The sequence below is a fragment of the Alosa sapidissima genome, chromosome 14 (genome assembly GCF_018492685.1).
Source record: "Alosa sapidissima isolate fAloSap1 chromosome 14, fAloSap1.pri, whole genome shotgun sequence".
Lineage (NCBI taxonomy): Eukaryota > Metazoa > Chordata > Actinopteri > Clupeiformes > Clupeidae > Alosa > Alosa sapidissima.
Genome location: NC_055970.1, coordinates 29,541,320 through 29,564,289, shown reverse-complemented (window position 1 = coordinate 29,564,289; position 22,970 = coordinate 29,541,320). Strand labels below are relative to the sequence as shown.

The following is a 22,970-nucleotide window of genomic DNA, read 5'->3' as shown; positions in this document are numbered from 1 at the left end:
AGACAAAAGTAAAAAAGGAAGTAAACAAAAATATCCCTGAGGTATTCATTCAGTGCCCTACTATCCCATGATTTGAAGGAAGACAATTATTTTATCATTTTTTTCATGTGTGAATGACTGGTATTGGTATTGTACTGATAAGACAGCAGTATCATTAAGTACAGACTCGATGATTTCAAGGTATCAACATGCTGCTTCCCTTTGATATCAAAAGCACTATACTGTTCTCAGGTACACATACAGAGAGAGAAAGAGTCGTAAAGACATGCACATGCACCAATATCTTATCTTTTGCAAATGTAAGCCACATATGTCCAGCCCAACACACACATAAAGTCATTCCAGATTAGCAATCGCTGCATTCACCATGCCAGGAATCCATTTGGAAATGAGCTGGCATGTTCCTTCACTTTCATTTTGGCAAGCACACCACCATGACTTACAGCTTTAGTGCAATTAGTTGATATTTCCAGTGTTCAATTACAGTTTATTAATCTGACTAATGTGAAAATAAAAGGTTCCTTTTAAATCCTGTCAACGGGAGTCGGTCTGGAACTCCTCTGTTTGGGGCCGCATCGGAGCTGCAGCGAGACTATTTCCTGGAGCCCTCGGCCCTCATCGCTCCTGGCCTCAGAGCTGTCCATCATCGGGCTTGCATATGAGGCGGGCGGCCGTCAGGCCACTGCAGCGGGGTTAATATGGTGATTAGGACGAGGTGGGAGACAGGACCAGAGTGACAGTGCTCCTAGTGCACTTCTCCTGTAGCCATCATTAACTATATGACAAAGAGTCATGGTGGACAAGCGTGCACACACACACACACACACACACACACACACACACACACACACACACACACACACACACACACACACACTTGCATTTATACACGCATCCCCTTGCCTGTTGAAAATGTGTCAGAGAACTCCACTCAATATGCTCCATTTGCCATCAGAGAAGAGGGAATGAATTGTGATACCATATGATAAATGAAATGGTACCATAATATGTTGGTTGAAACTGTATGTTTGTATTTTAGGGCCACACTTAAAACAACTTGAAGCGCAACTGATCCTATCCTGTCCCTTACAAATCTTTAGAACTAAGCCTACCTTAATAAAAAAATAACATGACTGAACTGATTTATTCAGCATGTCTTATAGTATCATTATCATCTTGCAGAGCTCTCTATACTTTAATAATAAATAAACATATAAAATGTCTGACAGAAATATTGATATCCATTCTCTAATTGTATCATTATTATTTTCTTGCGAGGATCGAGTGTAATGAGAGCAGAAGCTTCACTAGCATAGCGGAGTCAGCAGAGTCTAGACAAGTGTAACAGTAGAGATTGATTGATCATCAGAGGAATTCATACAGCTTCCACTCTTCTGATACCCGATCACATTGGTTACAAAGTTCTCGGCATAATTTCAAACAGGTATCTCTCTCTCTCTCTCTCTCTGTCACTTTCACCCTCCTCCATATCTCCCCTTCCTCCAATGCACCACCGGACATTAAAGCAATAATGCTAATCTACTTGTTCACTGAGACAAGGTCTCTCCTAATCCTAATCTCCTGTTGCCACTGGAGATCACCGTGTCATCTCCCTTTCCCAGCCGCTCCCTGTGTAGTGCAGGCCAGGCCAGGCCAGGGTGGGGTGGGGAGGGGTGGGGTGGGGAGGGCAGGAGGCCCCTGATCTGCAGACAGGCGCCCGCTCTTGCGTGGCCTCTGATGGGTTTGTTGTGATGGACCGTGAGTCCATAAACCTGCCGCCTGTCCAGTGTCATGAACGGATTCAGCCTCCTTTTCTTCTTCTTCCTCCTCATCCCTCTTTTCTTCTCCTTTGCTCCCTCTTTTTTTTTGAGGAGAAGAGGGGTGGCTTTGCCATTACTGGGTAATGAGCCATGGAGAGGAATACACCTTCAGCCGCCACTTGATGAGGGCTCACTGACACTTTATCCCACACCTAGCAGAAGCTCTGACTCGCTTTGTGTGTCTGTGTGTGTGTGTGTGTGTGTCTGTGTGTGAAGCGTAACTATGAGGTGCGTGCGAGCCGAGTGTGCCTGTGCATGTGGGTGTGCAGAGATGGCCATGTGTGTGTGTGTGTGTGTGTGTGTGTGTGTATGTAGCAGTGCTCCCTCTTATTTTGTCCATCAATCACATCATTAGTCAAAGCAGACAGGGCTGCCGGCGGGCGAGGGCGGACTGGCAGGGGCGCGCGCTGGCAGACAGGTGTTAGCGCCTCACCTGAAAACAAGCAGCTCCAGACCAGAGCCCCTCACACGTCACGCCATCAGCGGAGGGTAGAGGTGGGTGGGGTGGGGTGGACGGATGGGCCATGGGAGGGGCGTTGCTATGGCAAACAAGAAAACAAAGGGAGAAAGCAGATAGGGTAGGGAGGAAGTGAGAGTTTCCCTATTTTGTATTTGAAAAGAAAAGTGGAAAGAAGGGAGGATGGGAGAGAGGAGGTGGAAGGGAGGGAGGGAGGGAGGGATGAGAACGAAGAAATGAAGATGGCTTTGGGGAAAAAAAAGAGGGATGGCCAGGATCTTTTTTTTTTCTGGGTGGAGGGAAAGAGTAGATAAAAATGAACTTTATTCCAGTCTCACAGGGTAAAAGCCCTTTCCCCCCATGATTTAAAGCTGTGAGAGAGAGTAGAAATAGGATGGGGAGGGGAGGGGAGGGGGGGTCGAGTTAGAAAAAGAGAATGTAAAGAGACTGCTCCTTGCAGAACCGCTAGACATTTCACTTTAATTATGTCTGTTAGGACCCAGCTGTAAATCTGAGCTCTCAGGCCATGACAACATCTGGCATTTCAAAGTAGATCCAACCGTCTCCAGTCACTCCAGAGAGAGAGAGGAAGGAGAGAGAGAGAGACAGACAGGGAAAGAGGGAGGGAGACAGCAACCTCCAGAAAACTTGGGAAAGAAAGTAGAGTAAAGGGGCATCGTAAGTTCTGGCGTTGATTAGACAAATTAATGATTTAAGTTTGAGTGGTGACAGTTGTATTTTTTCCCCTTCTTCCACAGGAAATCGGTTACAAATGATTGAATAGATAATCAGGATACGGTGATATTATTCTCAGATTTGTTTTGTTGGCAGCACTCATTTCCTGCCGTGAAAGTTGCCCAAAGCCCCGGAGGCACACATACTGTACCGAGCACCGCACCGCATCACACACACGTCTCTCCAGCTCAGCAAAGTCTGGAGCCGTCCTGCGCACACATGCACGCACGCACACACACACACAGAGTTCCTGCGACATATGGACATTAGTTTTCACCAGTGAGATTAGATAATGACGAAGAGAGATCAGGAGATCATTCAGGAGAGCTGAAGCTTGTTTATCAACAGCCCAAAATGAGGGGGGAGGGGGGTCTGTGAACAGGACCAGACACTTGGCATGGGATCATTTCCGAATTGTTCTCGCAGGTACGTCACAGAGCAGGAAGCCTCGTCCTTCCTTCATGGTGGTCTTCATCTGATTTGAGCGCCTCATAACTCAGTGCTTTGGTGGCGAGTGCAACTAAACCAGTCCAAAACTGTAGTTTTTTCTCTCCTTACTCAAACTTCATTTTTTGCATTTCCTGAGCATATTTATCAAGTTAATATATTAATAAATAAAGTGAAGTGTTTCAGAGCGATTGAGAATAACGAGGGTGCTTGTCCATGCCAAGACTCCCAGCACCTGGCGGCTGTGGGGACCCACATCAGTTAAGCATTTTCTACTTTATTAAGCAGTCTTTAGGTTGCAGACACCGTGTCTCCAACATCCTGTCCTTCAGGGCCTGTTACAATTCCTCCAATCTGGTGTGTTGGGTGGTGGTTTGTGTCTGTGTGTGTGTGTGTGTCTGTGTGAGTGTGTCTCTCTCTCTCTCTCTCTCTCTCTCTCTCTCTCTCTTTCTCTCTCTCTCTCTCTCTGTCTCCCTTTCCTCTCTCCTCTCTCAGAGTGTGTCGTGTTTGTATGCATTTGGACATTGTTGTTGTTTGCTGTTCCCGCTTATTGACTACATAACCCACACTCACAAACCTTACAATTCAAAAAAAGAACTACTGTAGCCATGGCACAATAAATTAAAGCATGCACACGAAACCTGCTCCCACCCATGTAACCATACCTTCTGGTTCACCGATCACAGTGTTCTTTGTAAAAGCACAGGCCCTCATATGTCTTCATTTGAACAGCGGGTAGAAAAAAGCCAAACTAATGATTGCTATCAGGGAGTGAAGGAGATGAGCACCACCAGTGAAAAGTAGCACTGCCACATCTGGCCAAGGTTAGCATTATTCACCTACTCGGAAATGGCTGGATATACTTGTAAACATTATGAGAAATATCAACTCAATGCTTCTTCTGTCAGACTTGCCAGTGTCATTGAGGTATTATATGCCTAATTTGTCTTTCTTTTCTTTCACTTGTGCTTCCCTCTCATTGTTTTAGGGTCACTACTCCTCTACATCGGGTTGAAACAAATTGTCAGTGACTATTTTAATTATCATTTAAGAGAGTGTATGTTAGTATACCAGACATATGGATGAAAAAAGAAACAAATTTTGTGTCAGATAATACATCTTCTAGGCTGTATCCACACTGCTATCATTAAAAACTAAATTTCACTGTATGAAAATAAATCAAGAAATCAAACATTCTTTAGCAAATATACAACCTCAAATCAAAAAAAGTTGCAACGTTGTGTAAAATGCAAATAAAAACAGAATGTGATAATATACAAGTTTTGTAAACTCATATTTAGCAGCAAAAGGGACATAGACAACATCAAATATTAAAATTGTGACTGTTTCATGGAAAATATATGATCATTTTGAATTTCATGTCAGCAACATGTTTTAAAAAAAGTTGGGACAGGGAATAACCACTGTACTGCTTTACCTCTTCATTTAACAAAATTCTGTAAATGTTTAGGAACTGAGAAGACCATTTGCTAGAGTTTTAAGAATTAAATGTTGTCTCATTCCTGCCCGATACAGGATTTCAGTTGCTCAACAGTATAGGTATTCTTAATCATATTTTTTTTAATTCCATGATGGACTCTTACTCTATGGTGAAATACTGTTTAAATATGTGCAGAATTCATTTTGGCATTGTTTTCCTGAAATATTCAAGATCTTCCCTGGAAAAAAACATTACCTAGATGGTAGTATATGTTCCTCAAAACCTGTAAACATCATTCCGGATTGATTGTGCCTTGCCAGATGTACAAGATGCACCTCCACACCGTCATAGATGTTGGGTTTCAAATTGAGGACCAAAACAAGTTGGAACGGTTGGATGCTTGAAATATAGGACCTCTCCTCTTTAGCCCAGATGAGTCCATGATTTCCAAAAAGAATAGCACATTTATGATGGTCTAACCACAAGACCCTTTTCCATCAGTCTATTTTAAACAAGCTCAGGCCCACATAAGACAGTGATATTTTCTGTGGTATTGTGTCTCAATACAATTTTGGCTGCAGTTTTTGAATTGAGTACCAAACTGTGACATAGACAATGGTTATCAGAAGTTTTCCTGAACCCATACAATGACAGGTCTGGAAAAATGTCTGGTTTTGATGCAATACCATCTGAGGTCCAAAAGACCACGGCCATTCAAATCATCACATAGGTTTACACAGAGTGATGAATACCCCTTCATCTTTACTTCTATGAGACCCTGCCTCTGGGATGCTTTTTCATACCCAATTGTGTTGCCAGTTACCTTAAGTTAAGTTTTAAGTTAAGTTTTTCATACCCAATTGTGTTGCCAGTTAACCTCCTTTTGTTTTATTTATCATTACACAACTTATCCAGCATTTTGTTACCGCCGTCCCAACTTTTTTTGAAACATGTTGCTGGTATTAAATTCAAAATGAACATATTCTCCATGAAATAGTCAAATTTGTCATTTTCAACATTTGATATGTTGTCTGTGTTCTTTTTGCAACTAAATATGCATTTAAGAGATTTGAACATTATTACATTCTGTTTTTATTTACATTTTACACAATGTCCCAACTTTTTCTGATTTGGGGTTGTAGAATGCATTTGTCTTTTTCAGTCTACAGATCCATGCATCCCTCTCTTCTTCATCTCAATAGCTTTCACAGCTCTAATTGTGGCCTATAGGCCTTTAGCACAGCCAGCTACTCATGTAGCCTTGTATAAGTTGCTGGATCTCAACTTCAAATGACTCTGATTGTTTTGTGCAACAAACTGTTATGTCGAATACATTATTTTTTCATGAGCCCAATAGGAAGTATTTAACAGTTACCTAATGAGAGCCATTGGTTTAGTGGCTTACCCATTCTATTGAACCCAGCCTTGTCTTAATAATCAATAGGCACAGATTAAATTAGCTTTATCTAATTAATGGAGTAGTGATATCCTGTGATCTAAGAAGTCACAGTTGTGTTGCATTTGCTGCTATCATTACTACTTCTTTCCCTCTCTTATTCACACACACACACACACAAACACACACACACACACACACACACACACACACACACAAAATAAAAAGCACTCATCCCAACAAAGTAGAGCAGGTTTCCCCATGTGGGTGGGTAATTATATGGAGGAAAATATCATGAAAGGGAAACAGAAGGAGATATTGAATGATCCTGCCAAATGCTTTGAGGGCCACCTGTCCATAAATTTATAAATAGACAGAAAAAAACTGTTTGGTGCATTCAACTAGAAAAGGATCATAGCGGGATGTGTTTGTGTGTGTGTGTGTGTGTGTGTGTGTGTGTGTGTGTGTGTGTGTGTGTGTGTGTGTGTGTGTGTGTGCGTATTCTAAGAGATACGTGTGTGTATGTGTGTGTGTGTGTGTGTGTGTGTGTGTGAGAGAGAGAGAGAGAGAGCATTTGCATAAACACAACAGAGATTGCATGTGTGTGTGTGTGTGAGAGAGAGAGAGAGAGAACATTTGCATAAACGACAGAGATGTGTGCGTGTGTGTGTGTGTGTGCATTATGCCAGTGAATACCTGTACAGTAATTGTGCATGTGTACCAGTATGTTGGCCAAGTGTGCTATTGTCCTGTCCAACCATAGGATGACACTTTTTAATATATTATTCTCAGTGACAAGTTGGAATGGGCTCGAGCGCTAGTCCTGAATCTTGATTCAGCTGCTGATATTCCCAGGGGCCATCGCCATTGATTTGCACATCTAGTTTACCTTGTTTTCTTATCCATTTGTGACATATTACAACAGCTCCTGATCGAGAAAACTGTCATACACATAAATTATTGCTCCCCCATACATTAAATAATTTTATAAATGAACTCCAGATCAGAGGGGACCAGTGAGAAATAAATAGCGTGGAGTGTTTCTCCAAATGTGTGTGTGAGTGTGTGTACATGTGTGTGTATTTGGTGATTAGTGTGGGTGTGTTTATATGTTTGGTTATTACTGTGTGTATGTGTGTGTGTGTGTATGTGTGTGCGTGTGTGTGTTTGTGTGTGTGTGTGTGTGTGTGTGTGTGTGTGTGTGAGTGTGTGTGTGTGTGTGTGTGTGTGTGTGTGTGTGTGTGTGCTAGTTGGGAGGTAATGGCAGAGTTTGGTGGTCCTTGGGCCTGATTATTCTGACCGTGTTGTCATGTGTAGTGAAGCAAAGGGCCCCATCATTAATCAAAAGGACCAATCGGATAACTAATTTAGGCAACAGCACTTTACCACAAGGCCTGCCGGCAAGTGAGCAGGCATGAAAGCAGAGAGAGAGAGTGTGTGTGTGTGTGTGAGAGAGAGAGAGAGAGAGAGAGAGAGAGAGAGAGAGAGAGAGAGAGAGAGAGAGAGAGAGAGAGAGAGAAAGCGAGAGAGAGAGGATCAATAGCACTCTTCAGGGCAGAGGCAGTTCAAAATCAGTTTCTAATTTGGCATATTAGAAACATAATGGCAGTTATGGGCTTGGTTTGCGCTGGGGGACAGCCGAGGTTAATTATCATGGCGCTCTCTTGGTCTGAAGTGGAGTCTGACGCGTGCTCTTGCTTTAATTAACCAACGCAGAGATTGGAGAAAAAAAAATGAAATGCTCATTTTGCCCATCGAACAACAGGCATTAGAGAGGCCTGGGGTGTCCAGAGGATGCACGCAGAGTGCAAAAGTGTGGGAAAACCAACAAGGGGGACCGCAGAATTTATACTTGGTCACCAAAATAACTATTCCACTGTCCCAGTAGGACCACTCGCTCTCATGATTTTCACTTTTTGCCTGGTCAGTAAATGGCCAATTAAGACTGTTCTGGCACAGTTCACCATTAGGAAATCAGTATTAGTTGAAGCTACTAGGGTCGTTTGTGGTTGGGATGTAAACAAAGCTGCACTGAGGGGTTCTTTTTTGTTCCTGTTCCTCTTAGACAGTAGCCTGGTTAGCACGCAGACCTTCACAATTGTAATTAATAGGGGGTCTAAAAAAGGCTTGTTGACTTACAACTTCCAGCAGGGGCATACCTAGCAGTGAAATTAAACTTACATTTGTGCATTAAACTCATACCAAATTTTTTCAGAAGTGTAGCAATCTTGTAAACAAAGGTTTTAAATGCAGTTGTTTACTCAGTTCCAAAGAAATACATGCCCATGCCAGATTAGCAATTGTATTTGCGTGCCTGTGTTTTAGGGACACTGGAAATGGGCCTCAATGGCCTCTTGGCTAGACAGACCTGCAGAGCAAATCCCAAATTTGCCAAAGGGTCATATGGGTATTCCCAGGCTACTTAGACAGTACTGTGACAGATGTCTAAGAGGAAATAGACAGACATTACCTTCAATACCTTCTTGTTTTATAGATATTTTAGCTATATTATTTCAATCCATCTGAATTATTTTGATCCATCTGCAGGATATTTCAGAATAAATGTACATGAAATCTATATCATACATGTTTCTTTTTTTTCTTTTCAGCTTCTCAAAGAATTATAATCCAAACTTCTATAAGCGTTTTTTAATAAATACAATGAAGAGACTACTCCACCTGAGGAGGTCCCCAGTGCCTGAGGTTAAATCAGCGTGAGAAACCCAGAGGTCTGTGGTGGATATCATCTCTACTGTACAGGGCCGTGGTGTTTGTGTCTGAGGGAGTGAAGCGTACGCAGGCAGGCGCCTCTCCTAAAGACCTCTGCTGGGCCTGTCAGCGTGGGCCGTGATGGATCTTTAACAGTCAGCTGATTCCACCGTGTCTGTGTGTGTGTGTGTGTGTGTGTGCGTGTGTGTGTGTGTGTGTGTGTGTGTGTGTGTGTGTGTGTGTGTGCGCTCACAGGAAGCAGCCGCTGCACCGTGGCAGCCGCTCTCTGATGAGACGCTGCTCTCCGCCGTACACGCCTGATTGAAATTACTGTCAGTCCTTCATCCTGCCACAGACCAGAGACAAGAGGGAGAGAGAGAGAGAGAGAGAAAGAGGGAGAGAGAGAGAGAAAGAGTCTGTGGGGAGGATGGTTGGGGGAGACAGGAAGAAAGAGAGAGAGAGATGGAGCATGTGTGTATGTGTGTGTGTGTTTGCGTCTGTGATGAAAACCTTCATTTTAATGGGTAGCTGCAGATTCACCTGTCACGTGTATGGAGTCTCTCTGGGTTTTACAAAGCCCACCTGATGGGCCATTAGTTTGGACCCCCTCTTTTTTTGCGCTTGCATTTTCATAAATATGTAATCCACATAAGATACTGCGCCACTTAAAACTCTCCATATTCCTCCTCTGGTAGGACTGCACTAATTATGTCTAATTTTTCATCGGTCAGGCCTTGTCTGCGAAGGCAGAGGAGCACGGGGAGAGTGGGTGGTGCGGTGCGTGCCGGCATGATGATGCTCCATCCTTTCATTTATTCTCATTACAGCAGGTGTCAGATTGTTTCCTTTACTGATTCAGGGTCAGTGGCTGTACAGGACCTGTACTCCCTGTCTCTCGCTCTCTCTTTTCTCAGCTTAAGGTTGCACCACAGGATATGACTCTCAGTCTCACTCTAGGAAGAACAGATGTACAGACACTAAGAGAGAGTGAATAACTGGATGTCAGGATGTCATCCTCACAGTCTACATTCATCAGAGAGGGAAAAAAAAAGTTACAAATGTAAGATTTCAAATCACGTGGCCTGTTTGAAAGTACATGTCAATGAGGAGTCCATCATTTTGGGAATTGGGATGACAAAAGAGGGAGGGACTTCGGGTCGGCCTTTGGGTCTGCATGCCATTGGTCCTGGTGTTTAAAAGTCAGGTTTCTAACACAACATTATATAACCTGACAATATATAATACATTTTCACTTCATTATGTAACAACTACCACATTTTGTAATATTCTGCCACTTTCTGTGCCCAAACGCAATAAAGCATAGTGCCTGAACGCAATATGTAAAACATTTCCTTGCATTTTGTAATAAATTATTACCCACTGCGATGGTTATTACGAAATGGATTTTTTTTTTTATGAACATGTAAGGATATGGTGTATTAGGTAATAACTAACCAAAATGAATGTCTTGTTCCTTACACATGTAATGTTATTGCAATTAAATTTCAGAAGCTAAATTAAACTTAAATATCAGCACCATCCATATTTAAATATCAGCACCATCCATATTTAAATTACAGCACCATCCATATTTATTGGCATTCCTGATAAAGTTGAGTAAAAAGAGGCATAATAATAATGAGCTTTTGGCAATTTATCTCAGGCTATGTTTAGACGGAAACGATCTGAAGAGAAAACAGAAAAGTAGCGTTGCGTTCTCATTTTTTATTCCACATTTAGACGAGCATTTTTGGGGGGAAATCTGTGTGCATGCGGTGACGGAAAAGTGTGTGAAATTTGATGTAGTATGCACACCAGTCAGCTATGTGCTAGAGTGAAGCACTGCCACACAACACCACCAAGTCCAGACTTTTGGTTTTTACCCTTTAGACGGGAACACGACGGGAACACGGCGTTTTTAAGATTTCCACTCTGGAGGGTGGTTTCACTTTTTTGTGTTTTTAAGCACCAAAAACGACATCACCATCTAAACAAAAGGCACATCTGATAAAATATTTTGTCGTTTTCACCAGCGAACGTTGTCGTGTAAACAGGGCCTTAGTCTCACAATCAAAACAATGTTTTAAAAAATCCAATCTTGAAGGGGAGCTAATTTATTCTAAGGAAACCAATCTTCATTAAGAAATAAACAAACTAAATTTCTGGCACCCTTGTATTTCATATTTCAAGTTACCCTTTGCCAATAAAACGGCTGTTAGTGTACTCATATGGCATCCCATAATGTTGGAGAAGAATGTCTCCAGATCACCCAGATTCCTAAGTTGTCTCTTGTGAATTCTCCTCTTTAGTTCACCCCACTGGTTTTCTATAGAGTTCAGACCAGGGGACTGAGATAGCCAGGGTCAAGTAAAGCATTTTTTGTCTTGATCTAGTGGGCAAAAGAGAGAAGGGTGACCTGAATGTTGTGTGGCTAGACCTTGCTAAAGCATACAGGTCTGTCCCCCACCAACTCAACTTCACCCCAGATTTCTTCTACATTCCTACATTAATACATGCCTAAGCCACTTTGAAAGTGCATTCACACTAGACCGTTTGTTCCGTTCCTGAGTTTGTTTGGACCGATGGTTTAGTAATTTTTGCTAATGTGAAGGCAGTCAAACCCGACATATACATACTGTACATACATAGCAGAATTATCAGACAGGCAAATGGAGGAGGCAGTCAGAAGGCAGCTTGCAGATGGTCAAGCCAAGATTGATCAAAGCCAGCTCTCTAGCAAATACAAAGCATGGTGTTACCAGGTTACAGTGTAACACATTTACACATACATTTACATTTATTCATTTTGGCGATACTTTTATCACCTTAATGTAGTGATACTAATTTTACAAACACCATCAGACTACCAGAGGATAAAAACGCAGACAGTGAAGTACTAGTTAAAGTACTAAACAAGCACTGGTTAAAGGAAATAGTAGAGGGAGAAGCAGGTTGAAGGGAGTAGAGGAAAGGAAGTGCATGTTAGGCATGTTGAGCTAGTAAGATGTGTTTAGGAGATGAGGTACTAGACCTGCCATATTAGCATGATTCATCATCATTTTTGTTTTGTTTTAAGCTATTTTTTATGTGACAATATATATTCTTTTCTCCTTTTCAAGGCAAATTTTGAAACATTTTTGATTGGATGGGAGAGCAGTTAATCTGGCCGGCATTGGCCCACCCTGGCCCTTATGTAGCCCACCACTGTGTTACAGTAGTTGAGGTGAGGGATAACCATGGTCTGTACCATTAACATGCTTCAGTTGCCGCTACAATCCATCAGTTTGGGTTACAAACAGGAGAAAGTGTGGCTTGTTTTGGAGTTGCTGGAGTCCACCAATCATCTGGTCTCATGAGCAAGGCAGAATGCTTTTACTAACCATCTTCATGGCCCTATAGAAAGGGTATCTACAAGATATCTGTCAGAGTGACATAGTTGGTCCTCGGTAGATACCTTTGCTGATAAGTTTAATAACTAGAAATATAACATTTGGAAGAAGATTGCATTCTGGTTGGTTATTACTTCTTAATGCACCATATTATTACTATATTAACTCCGCACATTTTGTACTAACCATCTATTTATTTATTACATATTGCATTCCGGCAGTTTATTACAAAATGTGGCAGATTATTACAAAATGTGAGAGTTATTACATGACGAAGTGAAAATGTATTACATTTAGTCAAATGATTACAAAAAGTTATGTTATTTCCATGATGCTGTGTTCCAAGGCTCCATGTGAGAAGCAGCAGAGCCGTCACCACCGCGCCGCCCCCATGTGGGATGAGGCGTGCCTGTGCGTGGGTGTGAGGGGATGACGGCGAGAGCATTCATCACGATTAGAGGTAATTAATAAACCTGCGGCGTTCATCAGCACCCAGCACTCACAGACTAATTCTACTTAACCAAGAGCATGGTGTGACAGAACCAGTTGATTTATACCAGGTGTATGTGTGTGTGTGTGTGTGTGTGTGTGTGTGTGTGTGTGTGTGTGTGTGTGTGTGTGTGTGTGTGTGTCTGCAAGGGTTCATATGTAGGGGTGGGGCAAATTAATGATAGTGGTACTGCACTTTTATTGCTCTTGGAATCTCTGTATGTGTCTGTGTGCGTTTGCGTGTGTGTGTGTGTGTGTGTGTGTGTGTGTGTGTGTGTGTGTGCGTGTGCATGTGTGTGTGTGTGTGTGTGTGTGTGTGTGCGCATGTGCATGTGCGTGTGTGTGTGTGCGTGTGTGTGTGTGTGTGTAGGTGTGTGTATTTGTGCACACACATGTGACAGTGAGAGCTCTGGCCTCAGCTCCATCTGCAGGATATTGACAGCTCTGAAAGGACGTTGATTATCAGGCCTGCAGGATGCCTAGGCCTGTCGCCCGTCAGGTGTGTGTGTGGGGGTGTGTGTGTGAGCGTTTGTGTATGTGTGACGGCTCTTCATTCAGAGTGATGAGACAATCGAGAAGAGAGCCACGGGCAGAGGCAGAGGGATGGAAGGAGGGAGGGAGGCAGGGAGGAGGTGGGGGAGGTTAAGGGTTGTCACGGCCATCAGGATCATGACAATAAGCTGTCTCGTCTTAGACAGTGAGGCCTGGTATCACTATCAGATTAACTATCCCTTTGACCTACAGCACAACTGTGTGATGGGACACATGCTCTACACACACACACACACACACACACACACACACACACACACACACACACTGTATAGCAGAATGCAGTTCCCTCTGCAGTGTGTGGTAATGCCTAATAGTAATGGAGTATATGACTGTGGGATTGTAGTCACCTATCTGAACAGCATGATCCTGTAGCCCATGAGCCCCTACTTGCCAGTTGTACAGTATGTACCTCATGCTGTTACTGACTGAAGTAAGGTCTGCTAAGTTCTTCCTTGTGCATGACCTTATTCAATTCTGTGGGCCCTAATATGATAGATGAGCTCAGTGGGTTCTTACAAGCAATAAAGAAGGGCATCGCGTAAGGCATGCAGCTGAGCTAGGCTAATAGTTACACTGTAGTAGAGTATTGTGTTTTCATACCAGAGCTGTTTCATGATGTATCATGATGATATGATACAGTAGTTGCCAGATGCATAAGATGTAAGTGATTAAACTGAACTTGAAACAGGGTGTTGAAAATCTTGAAATGTATCTTGTATGATCTGAATTTATTCTTGAACTTTAAATGATATTGGTGGTTTTGGTGCGTTTTAAATTGTATAGTTGTTTTTATTTTCGTTTTGAATAAGCGGAACAATTGCTCTGGATTTCTTTTTCATTCCGTCACTATTACACAGTGTTCCTGCATCAACACAAATGGACAGGAGTCCTGAACAACAGAAGGACACGGTGTTCCTGAAACAACACTAACTCTGAATCTCACCAACATGCAGCTGCACAAGCTTGCTCAGGAGAAAGAAATTGAAAGAGAAAAGAACAAAGCTTTAGGGAAGAAAGAGCACGCTCTCCTTCATCTTACTGCCTACTGTATCACACTAAGGCACAAATAGTCCATGGTTGTCCAGTCACACTCAGTCACACTGAGAGTCCTACACCAAAGACATCGCTGTATCTAAACAGGAATTATTCACTGAATTTCCTCAACAGTGAAGCCAGAAGAAAAGAGAGAATGTAGTGAAATTAGCGCTCTGCTATTATTCCTTGTCTCTATATTGCACTGCAACTGCTGGTATACTCAACCTTGCTAGATATTACAGAATCTCAAGGATAGTAGCCATCACTCACTCCTTGATGCTGTCAAGATGTTGCTCCATGTCAATCTTGGAAGTATCTCCTTTTCCTAAAACTTTCCATCATTCAAGACAGGTATATGTGCAGCTTGTTAGATTGTTCTAGGGGTGTTATTCAATGTTTAAAAAAGGTTCCCAAGACCTATCTGTATTTCAACATTTTCACATTATCATTTTCACCAGTTTCAGGTCATTGTGTACTTTGAAGTGAAACGGGAGAGGAAGTGATTGAACATCATTGGTTGCTGCAGGGGTCAGGGCAGGAGGTGGAGACTGGCACATCCAGAAGCTTCCTGGATGGAGCAGATCATCTCATCCTTTATCACTGCCTGTCTCTCCCCTCCACCTTCCCAGCCTCCCTCCCCTGTTCTCTGCTGAAGGGTATCAATATTCAGACAGAGACAGCACATGGCGCGGGTGTCTCTCTCTCTCTCTGTCTCTCTCCCCCCTCTATCTCTCTCTCTCTTCCTTTCTGCTGGTGCGAGGCTCCAGATGAGTGATTGCCTGGGCTGGAAGTACATGTTTCTCAAGGACCTCTGATGGGCGGCGATAATAAAAATGATGTCGGTCCTCGAGGAAGTGTTTTCCCTTCCCCTCCCCTGTCATAATCTCAGCCCTCCCTGGCCTATTATCCTGGTCACCGTGCCGACACCAATGCCGGCAAGCAAGGCAGGACCGGCTGCAGAGCACAGCAGGCAGTTATGACGAGATGCGCTCCGGTGCGGGTGTAAATATATCGACACTTGCCAGCTCACGTACACGTGGGTGTGGGTGTGCTTTTATTTGTTGGTGCGGTGCGAGGTGTTCCGTTGTGGGGGCGGTGTTTTGCTTTCCCCTCTGAGCTATTGTCTGTGTGCCGCATGTGATGGGCTGCATGTGTTATGCCACACTGACCATGTAATTGTGTTTACTGTATTCTGATGTTGCTGTTCTACATTAGTGGCATTCACCTCAGAAGTTTTGCCTAAAACTTGAGATCACACTTAGTGTGTGTCTTTCCATGTGAGACATTAGCATAAAGGCATCAGTGAGTGTATCATGAGTATAAAAATTACATGTTCATTTGAGTGTAACTTTGTTGTGTAATGTAAACTACAGTATGCACTTAGTATAGTACTATAGTATGCACTATGTGTTCTTTGTTGTGTAATGTAAACTATGCACTTCTATGTGTTCTTTGTTGTGTTATGTAAACTATGCACTTCTATGTGTTCTTTGTTGTGTTATGTAAACTATGCGCTTCTATGTGTTCTTTGTTGTGTAATGTAAACTATGCACTTCTATGTGTTCTTTGTTGTGTTATGTAAACTATGCACTTCTATGTGTTCTTTGTTGTGTAATGTAAACTATGCACTTCTATGTGTTCTTTGTTGTGTTATGTAAACTATGCACTTCTATGTGTGTGTATTTTTTATGCCATAAGCAGGGCTGCCGTTACATACACACAGGATATGCACTCTGTGTAGGACATCAAATGCTCCAAGGGGCACTGAGAAATATATTTTTTATATTTAAACACTGAACATAAAGTATGTCTGAATGTTATGTTAATGTTTACACAATGTTACGAGCCTAGTTTTTCAGATAGTGAGTGTGTGGTTTATTCTAAGAAAGTTATTTAGTGCATAATTAACAAACAGCCTACCATCTGTTTGCAAACTACACATCAGATGTAGGCTTCAGCATCTCATCTAATGATCCAAGGTATGGGCATATACATTTGCTTTTGTTGTACACATTGGTGGTGGTTAGTGAGGTTCTCCCTTCAATGTACAGCACTTTGGGTGCCTTGAAAAGCACTATATAAATGCAGTGTGTTGTTGTTGTTGCATTTACATTGACGTGACTTGTTTTTGTGCTGTTTATATTATTAACTACATGAAATGCTTCACATTATTATCAATAAATATTGCAATTATTACAATATTACATATAACAATGTTTATTGTCTGGGTAAGCACCATTATTTGCAAATGAGGAGTTTAGTTTAAAAATGCTATATCTCCATTTTTAAAAGCATTAATAAGTCATGTTATTTAATTGTGTATCTTAAGTAATATGACTAATTTTGCAGTTGTGTTGTTTTGATTGAATAAAGATAAATCAATTAGCAATAACCTAATTACAGTTCCACTGAAATTACCTGGATAACGTTTTGGAACCAAACTCTTCAAATGTACATGCATGTAAAGACACGATTGTATCCTCCCCTGTGTGTGTGGCAGTATGTATGTGTTTGTATGCAGATGTGCAACGTGGCGTAGACTGCAGTGTCTGCTAGCTGTCTGTGGGGAACTGAGGCAGGTCAGTGTGTGCGTTGCGGTGGGGGGAGAGGCGCAGCAGAGAGTGGCTCAGCTCCCGGGCCCTCGGAGGATGTAACTGGCAGAGAAGGGCTCAGCGTGCCGCCCGTAGGGACTGCCAGCCAAATGTGCCCGCTCTCCTCTGCTACGTGCAGGTCAAATGTCCCACTGAGGCTGCTCCACAGAGGGCACCCATCTCCTCCTGCACTGCTCACCGCAGCACCACAGCTACTGCTACTGCAGCCACTCTCCCTCACTCTACTCTCTTTCTCTCTCCATATTTCTCTCTCTCTGATCTCTTGCCTCTCTCCTTTTCCCCTCAGTGTCTTTCTTGTTGTCCTTCACTCTCCCATTTCTCTTTCCTCTATTTTTATCCTACGTCTGCTCTGATTCAAATGGTCTGACTATACACTATTTCTTTTTTTTCCTCTGAAGACTCCCTCCTTTTCTCTGAAGTTTTAATGCTCACACATATTTCCCCTTCTTCATGTTTTCCTTCTATTGTCATCACTCAGTCTGTCATCCACTGAGCCTCAGTTTGCTTTCTTTTCCTCTTTGTTTCTACATTCCCTTCCTCCTCCTCCCTTGGCCTTAATGGCTGAAGAACAGTATTTGCTTGAGCTCGGTTGGATGGAGAGAGCCCCTCCACCCTCTTGTAAGGTTACCGGGAGCTCGGAGAATGACTCTGGATGTGCTTGGCACACACAATCCCAAACAGGGCAGCGGAAACAAACATTTCAGATATTAGCATTTTTTCAATTATGCATAAGACAGAGATATGCACATTAAAAAGATGAAACTAAAATGCTCATTAAATTTACATAGAATGGCATCTAAACAGTGGAGCATAGGCACGGGAGCGAGGGCCTTTTTAATGGACCCTGATAAAACCGCATTAAAAATCAAGCGCCCGGCTATCTGAGCACACAGAATCACTCTTTATCTTGGCCGATCACCCTTCAAAAGCCAAATTAATATAATTGACTTTTAATTAATCCCCTTGATATTTGCATCAGCACATCTCGGCAACAGGTGTTCTGTTTTGAGGCGTTGCATTATTAAAGGGGTATTAAAGCGGCAGGTGATTAAGGTGTCCACATCTCCACCCGCGTGTCAGATGATAACGCATGGCATGAGGGTAGTGGAGTGTGCTTTTTGCCATTTCCTCCCTTTCTCCTGGCAGAACAAAGGAGGAACTGCTGGGGGTTCCTTGGGAAAAGTGGAGAAAAGGCTATCTAAAGAGGAGTGTTTGCTGTGTTACACCCCAACATAATAACATGAAAGCAACATGGCTTAAAAGCATATACTGCACATAAGACTTTTTCTTTTCCCTCCTCTCTGCCCTGTTTTTTTAGGTGTGGAATTAACCTTAGCATTATCCTCTACACTGTCAATGCAGCGTTTTTGGAACTGCCATTGTTGGAGTGGAGCATTAGTTGTAGAACTAGTGATAGATCCATATCCAGCCAACCCTGCAAATCCTCTGATTTATACAGTAGGTGAACTGCAGCGGTGTATGATGAATGGCAGTTCATATTCACATTTACGAATATTCAAAAATTTGATGCAGTAATGACTGTCGTGTATGAACATGTGTGTGTGTGTGTGTGTGCGTGTGTGTGTGTGTGTGTGTGTGTGTGTGTGTGTCATGTGCAAGGTGAAACGTGGCAGATGAAGTGATCGAGGAGACAGCAAGGGAGTCAGATCTTTGACGAGCTCGTCTTGTCCTCGTTGTCGACAGCTTTGTCAATAGCCCGAGGATGCCCCCCCCCCCTCTCCCCTTCCCCCACCTGCCTCCCTGGTGTGACTGACAGCTAGCAGGTGGCATCTGAATGGAGTTGTCAGGCTGCGGCCGCTGATCAGCCTCGCATCGCTGTTAACGACAGCACGGCGCTCGTCACGGACGCCCAAGGTGATCTCTTGTTTTACAAGCGAGGAGGGGGCCAAGGCCACCCGCCATTGCACAGCTCTCCCGCTATGTGCTGCTCCCGCCCGACACCACGTATTACCCTCCGCAGGGGACAGGCCACAAACTGCCACTCACATCAGCACCACAGAGATGCTCTCCTCCCCTACCTCCTCCTTGCCCATCCTTCCATTATGCCCCTCCCTTGTCTCCATCCCTAGGCTCATGCTCAGCGAGAGGCAAAGAAGTGAGATTAGCAAGGTTAGCCTCAGAGAGAAGCCAGTGTGAGAGTGGGCGAGGTTGACCGAGACAGAATTGGTTAACACCAGCCAGTCACCCAGTGAGGGTGTGAGCCAGCAGGGAGATGACACCTGTGTCCCTCAGTGGGAGAAGCAGGGAGCAAACCATTCAGACATGGCTGCACCTGGGACTATGAGGCACATAGCACAAGCTATCAGGCCAACGACCTCAATAACCTGTGGTCATGATCTGACCCCAAACAATGTGCTGGACTGGCCCTGGGCTGGGACACAGTGGATTTTCATGGAGAAAATGTGTGAAGATTTTAAAAAGACAATCAGAATGATGTAGACCTATGTCATTGGTGAAGAGTTTTGTTTTCATACCTCAAATGGCAAGCAGAGTTTTTGGATTGTGACAGTAATTGGAGCCAGACGTAAATTTCATGTCTCTTTCTATTAGATGTGCTAACTTGTCCCTAAATGAGTGCATAATTACATATTAATTATCGGTACTTAAGGAAGTGTTAGAGTTACATCTGTTTTAATTACTCCCCCTAATCACATGATAGCGGATCTGCCTGCCTCTGTATGCAAATGGGACTTGGATTCCCCTTGTTCTGTGGAGGTACTGAAGGAGCATTTTACTAGAGACAGAAGAAGAGAGCTTTTTTCTAAAACAAAACAGTGATACTTTTAGAGGTTCATTAGCTAGGTTTATTAGCTATATGCAGTCAATTTCCGGTTGTAGGATCATTTTAACAGCCATAAAAAAAATAGCCAAATGAATAGAAAAGGGCATTTCCTTATTGGAGGAACAGAATAGAAACTGAGAAAAGTAGACCGACTGTATGTGTAGACTGGCTTTTTGTCATTTCAATGATAAGCCAAGAGTGTATACTACACAGTGAGATGAAGCATTCTTCCTAGACCATACACAAAGTCACTTAAGACTATACAAAACTACAACTACACAGATCTGCACAGGATATAGAGTCCATTCCAGGAATGCAAACAGCACAGGACAGCACAAAAATAGCCTACCACACTCTTATAGGATAGGCACTAAATGATGAGCCAGCACACAAAGTGTCATATATTACTATTTTACAGTATTAAGAATGCAGGTGGTAGAACAGCATCTTATTCTGTGTTTTAGCAGCAACTTAAGCAAAAAATGAGCAATTTGCATATTGTTTATGGAATGGTGTTCACTTGTATCTGTGGGGGCACTTCTGTGTAAGTGAAGAAGTGAAAAGTGAAGAAATAGTGAAAATGATAGCATTAGGCCTACAACTGATTTTTCAATGCTATTAGTTCCTTTTTTTTACTGCTTAGGCATAACCCATATTGCACAACCCAGTGTCTTATCCTTTTTGTTAACAGGCCTAGGCTGTTATTTATCAAGTTGATTCGTTTATGAGCTGATTATAAGGTATGTAATTCTACACAATCTCTAGAACACACTTTCTTGCACATTTAATAGGGTATCTTCATAGTCTATTAGGCCTTAAAAAGTTCAAAATCAGGATCTCAGAATCACAATGACTAGCCTTACTTGGAAGTCAAATAAACATTTAGGGCAATTCCATGGAAAATTACGTTTTTTGTAACATCCATAACACCAATAAAATGTGATGGTATGGTATGATGTGAATGATTAGGCTACATGAAATTTTAGCATTTGCTACTTTTGGCTGAAGAATGTACATGAGAAAAAATGCACAACAAATGAATGTTATCATTCACATCATACAAATGCCAAGGAATTTCACTGGCGTTAAGGCTACTCATGGGCGGATTATGAACTTTCGGGCCCCTGGGCCCAGATGTATTAAGGGCCCCCCACTAATTGTCGTATATGTGGGAGGGGGGGTTTGGGGGTCCTCCCCCAGAATTTTTTTAAATTTGTTTGATGTGATTTCCTGTATTCTGGTCCATTTTGGGCATGGCCAATACTAAATTCAATCAGATTCATAGCCTACATCCTGATTTGTTGATATTGAGGCAATGATTCCATGCAAAGGCTTGGGCTTCAGGGCCCCCTGACCCCTTGGGCCCCTGGGCCTGGGCCCGGTAGGCTCGTGCAGTAATCCATCCCTGAGGCTACTGTAAGTATGGTCAGGCACCTGGTATATGTGCACGTAACCCAGGCACCTCTACCACTAGGCTTAATACTATTAGGCCTAGCAGAGGCGGACAGAGTACACAGCTTCATTACTTGAGTAAAAGTACAGATACCCTTTGCTAAATTTTACTCAAGTACAAGTAAAAGTACAACAGTCAGATGTCTACTTAAGTAAAAGTACTGAAGTTGTTGAGTATCAAGAGTACAAGAGTAGCCTACATTTTCTAAATATTGCATTACTACTGCCACAGTGCTTACATTTATGTACAGAAACGTCCTACATGGAGTTATGAAAAATGTTAATGTTAATTAACCTTGGAGAATGTAAAAGGAATTTAAAGTAAAATCAAGTCCTTTTCATCTTTTTACCATGTCGCCAGGGATGGGCAGTATTTCTAATACATGTATATAAAATACATATTTAAAATACAAAATACTACTTTGTAATTGAAACACTTGAAGCGAAAACTATCATTAACTTGTTTCAGAAAATTTAAATAGTTTGGTGAGGTGGGGCCACAGGTTGGCACATTCCCGGGATGGACCTGCTGCGTCTTTCTTCTATTGTTTTGTCCACGGTTTCGTCTCTTATCTAAATCTGACCATGGAGTTGACTTTGGCGGAAAGCTGAAGGTGATTGCTGATAGGCTGTCCCAACCAGTGGCGCCTGCACAATCCAATCACGTTTGAGAGGGAAACAACAAATTGAGGGTTTCCGAGGTTTTTCTCTTTTTTTAGTAACGGGTAACGGGTAGCCTACTCACGGTTATGGATAGAAATGTAGTGGAGTAAAGAGTACAATATTTGCCTCTCAAATGTACTTGAGTAAAGTCATGAGTAGGCTACTCCCCAAAAATGATACTCGAGTAAAGTACAGATCCCTCAAAATTGTACTCAAGTAATGTACTCCGTTACTGTCCGGCTCTGAGGCCTAGTAATAATAATGCAGGCTACCCTACCTGATTTGGCCGCCATCCCCAGTCACATTGTCCAGCAACATGGATCACCTGGAAAAATCGTGGTAAGTCCTGTTGTTATGTAGCTTATCCAACACCATTTGCAATGCGTTTTGGATCCCTCCTTTTGGATCCCTCCTCTAGGCAAAACGGCTATCTTCTGCTTGACCGTCATCTTGGAGAACAATAAGTTGCATAGTCAAATCCCGCTAGCAGGGCTGGTGAGGCGTTCTCCTGGTAGCATCCAGTTGCAAATGTGCCATATTCAGGTACTGTAGGTCCGACTGACTACTCAGTTTAACAGTAGGCAAATGTGAGGCATCTGTGAGAGAGCAGGTGACTGCTGTTTGGTGCCATCAGCAAGAAGAGGGGTAGGCTATGTGCTAAGTAAAATAGTCTAGCCAGTGATTGGCAAGCTACTTAGAACATGTGCTTAACTACACAAAAGGGTCATTTTGTGTCAAGGTTGTTGCTGCACCCTAACAGAAAGGCCTATGACATATTTCTGTGCAAATATTATGTCTTCATATTTTTTTCAGACCTCGAATTCTTTCATTTAGGCATTACAGCTTGAAAAAATGTGCCTTGTTTGGGAATTAATATCTTGACAAACATTTTCCTATAGCCTCCTCAAATTTTCTAGGGTGGAAGACCAACTCATAAAAAGCATGTGTAAACAATTTAAAGTGTGTA

General features: G+C 42.6%; 1 protein-coding gene across 1 annotated transcript in view; it reads right to left on the bottom strand.

The window, feature by feature from the left end:
• LOC121681751 (proline-rich transmembrane protein 1-like) overlaps positions 1 to 22,608 on the bottom strand; it is a 51,719-nt gene extending 29,111 nt beyond the window's left edge. The window contains exon 1 of the mRNA XM_042061674.1: positions 22,281 to 22,608. Coding sequence (XP_041917608.1) covers positions 22,281 to 22,296 — 16 coding nt within the window. The 5' untranslated portion in view covers positions 22,297 to 22,608. The remainder of the gene's footprint in view (positions 1 to 22,280) is intronic.
• Positions 22,609 to 22,970: the final 362 nt, after the last annotated feature.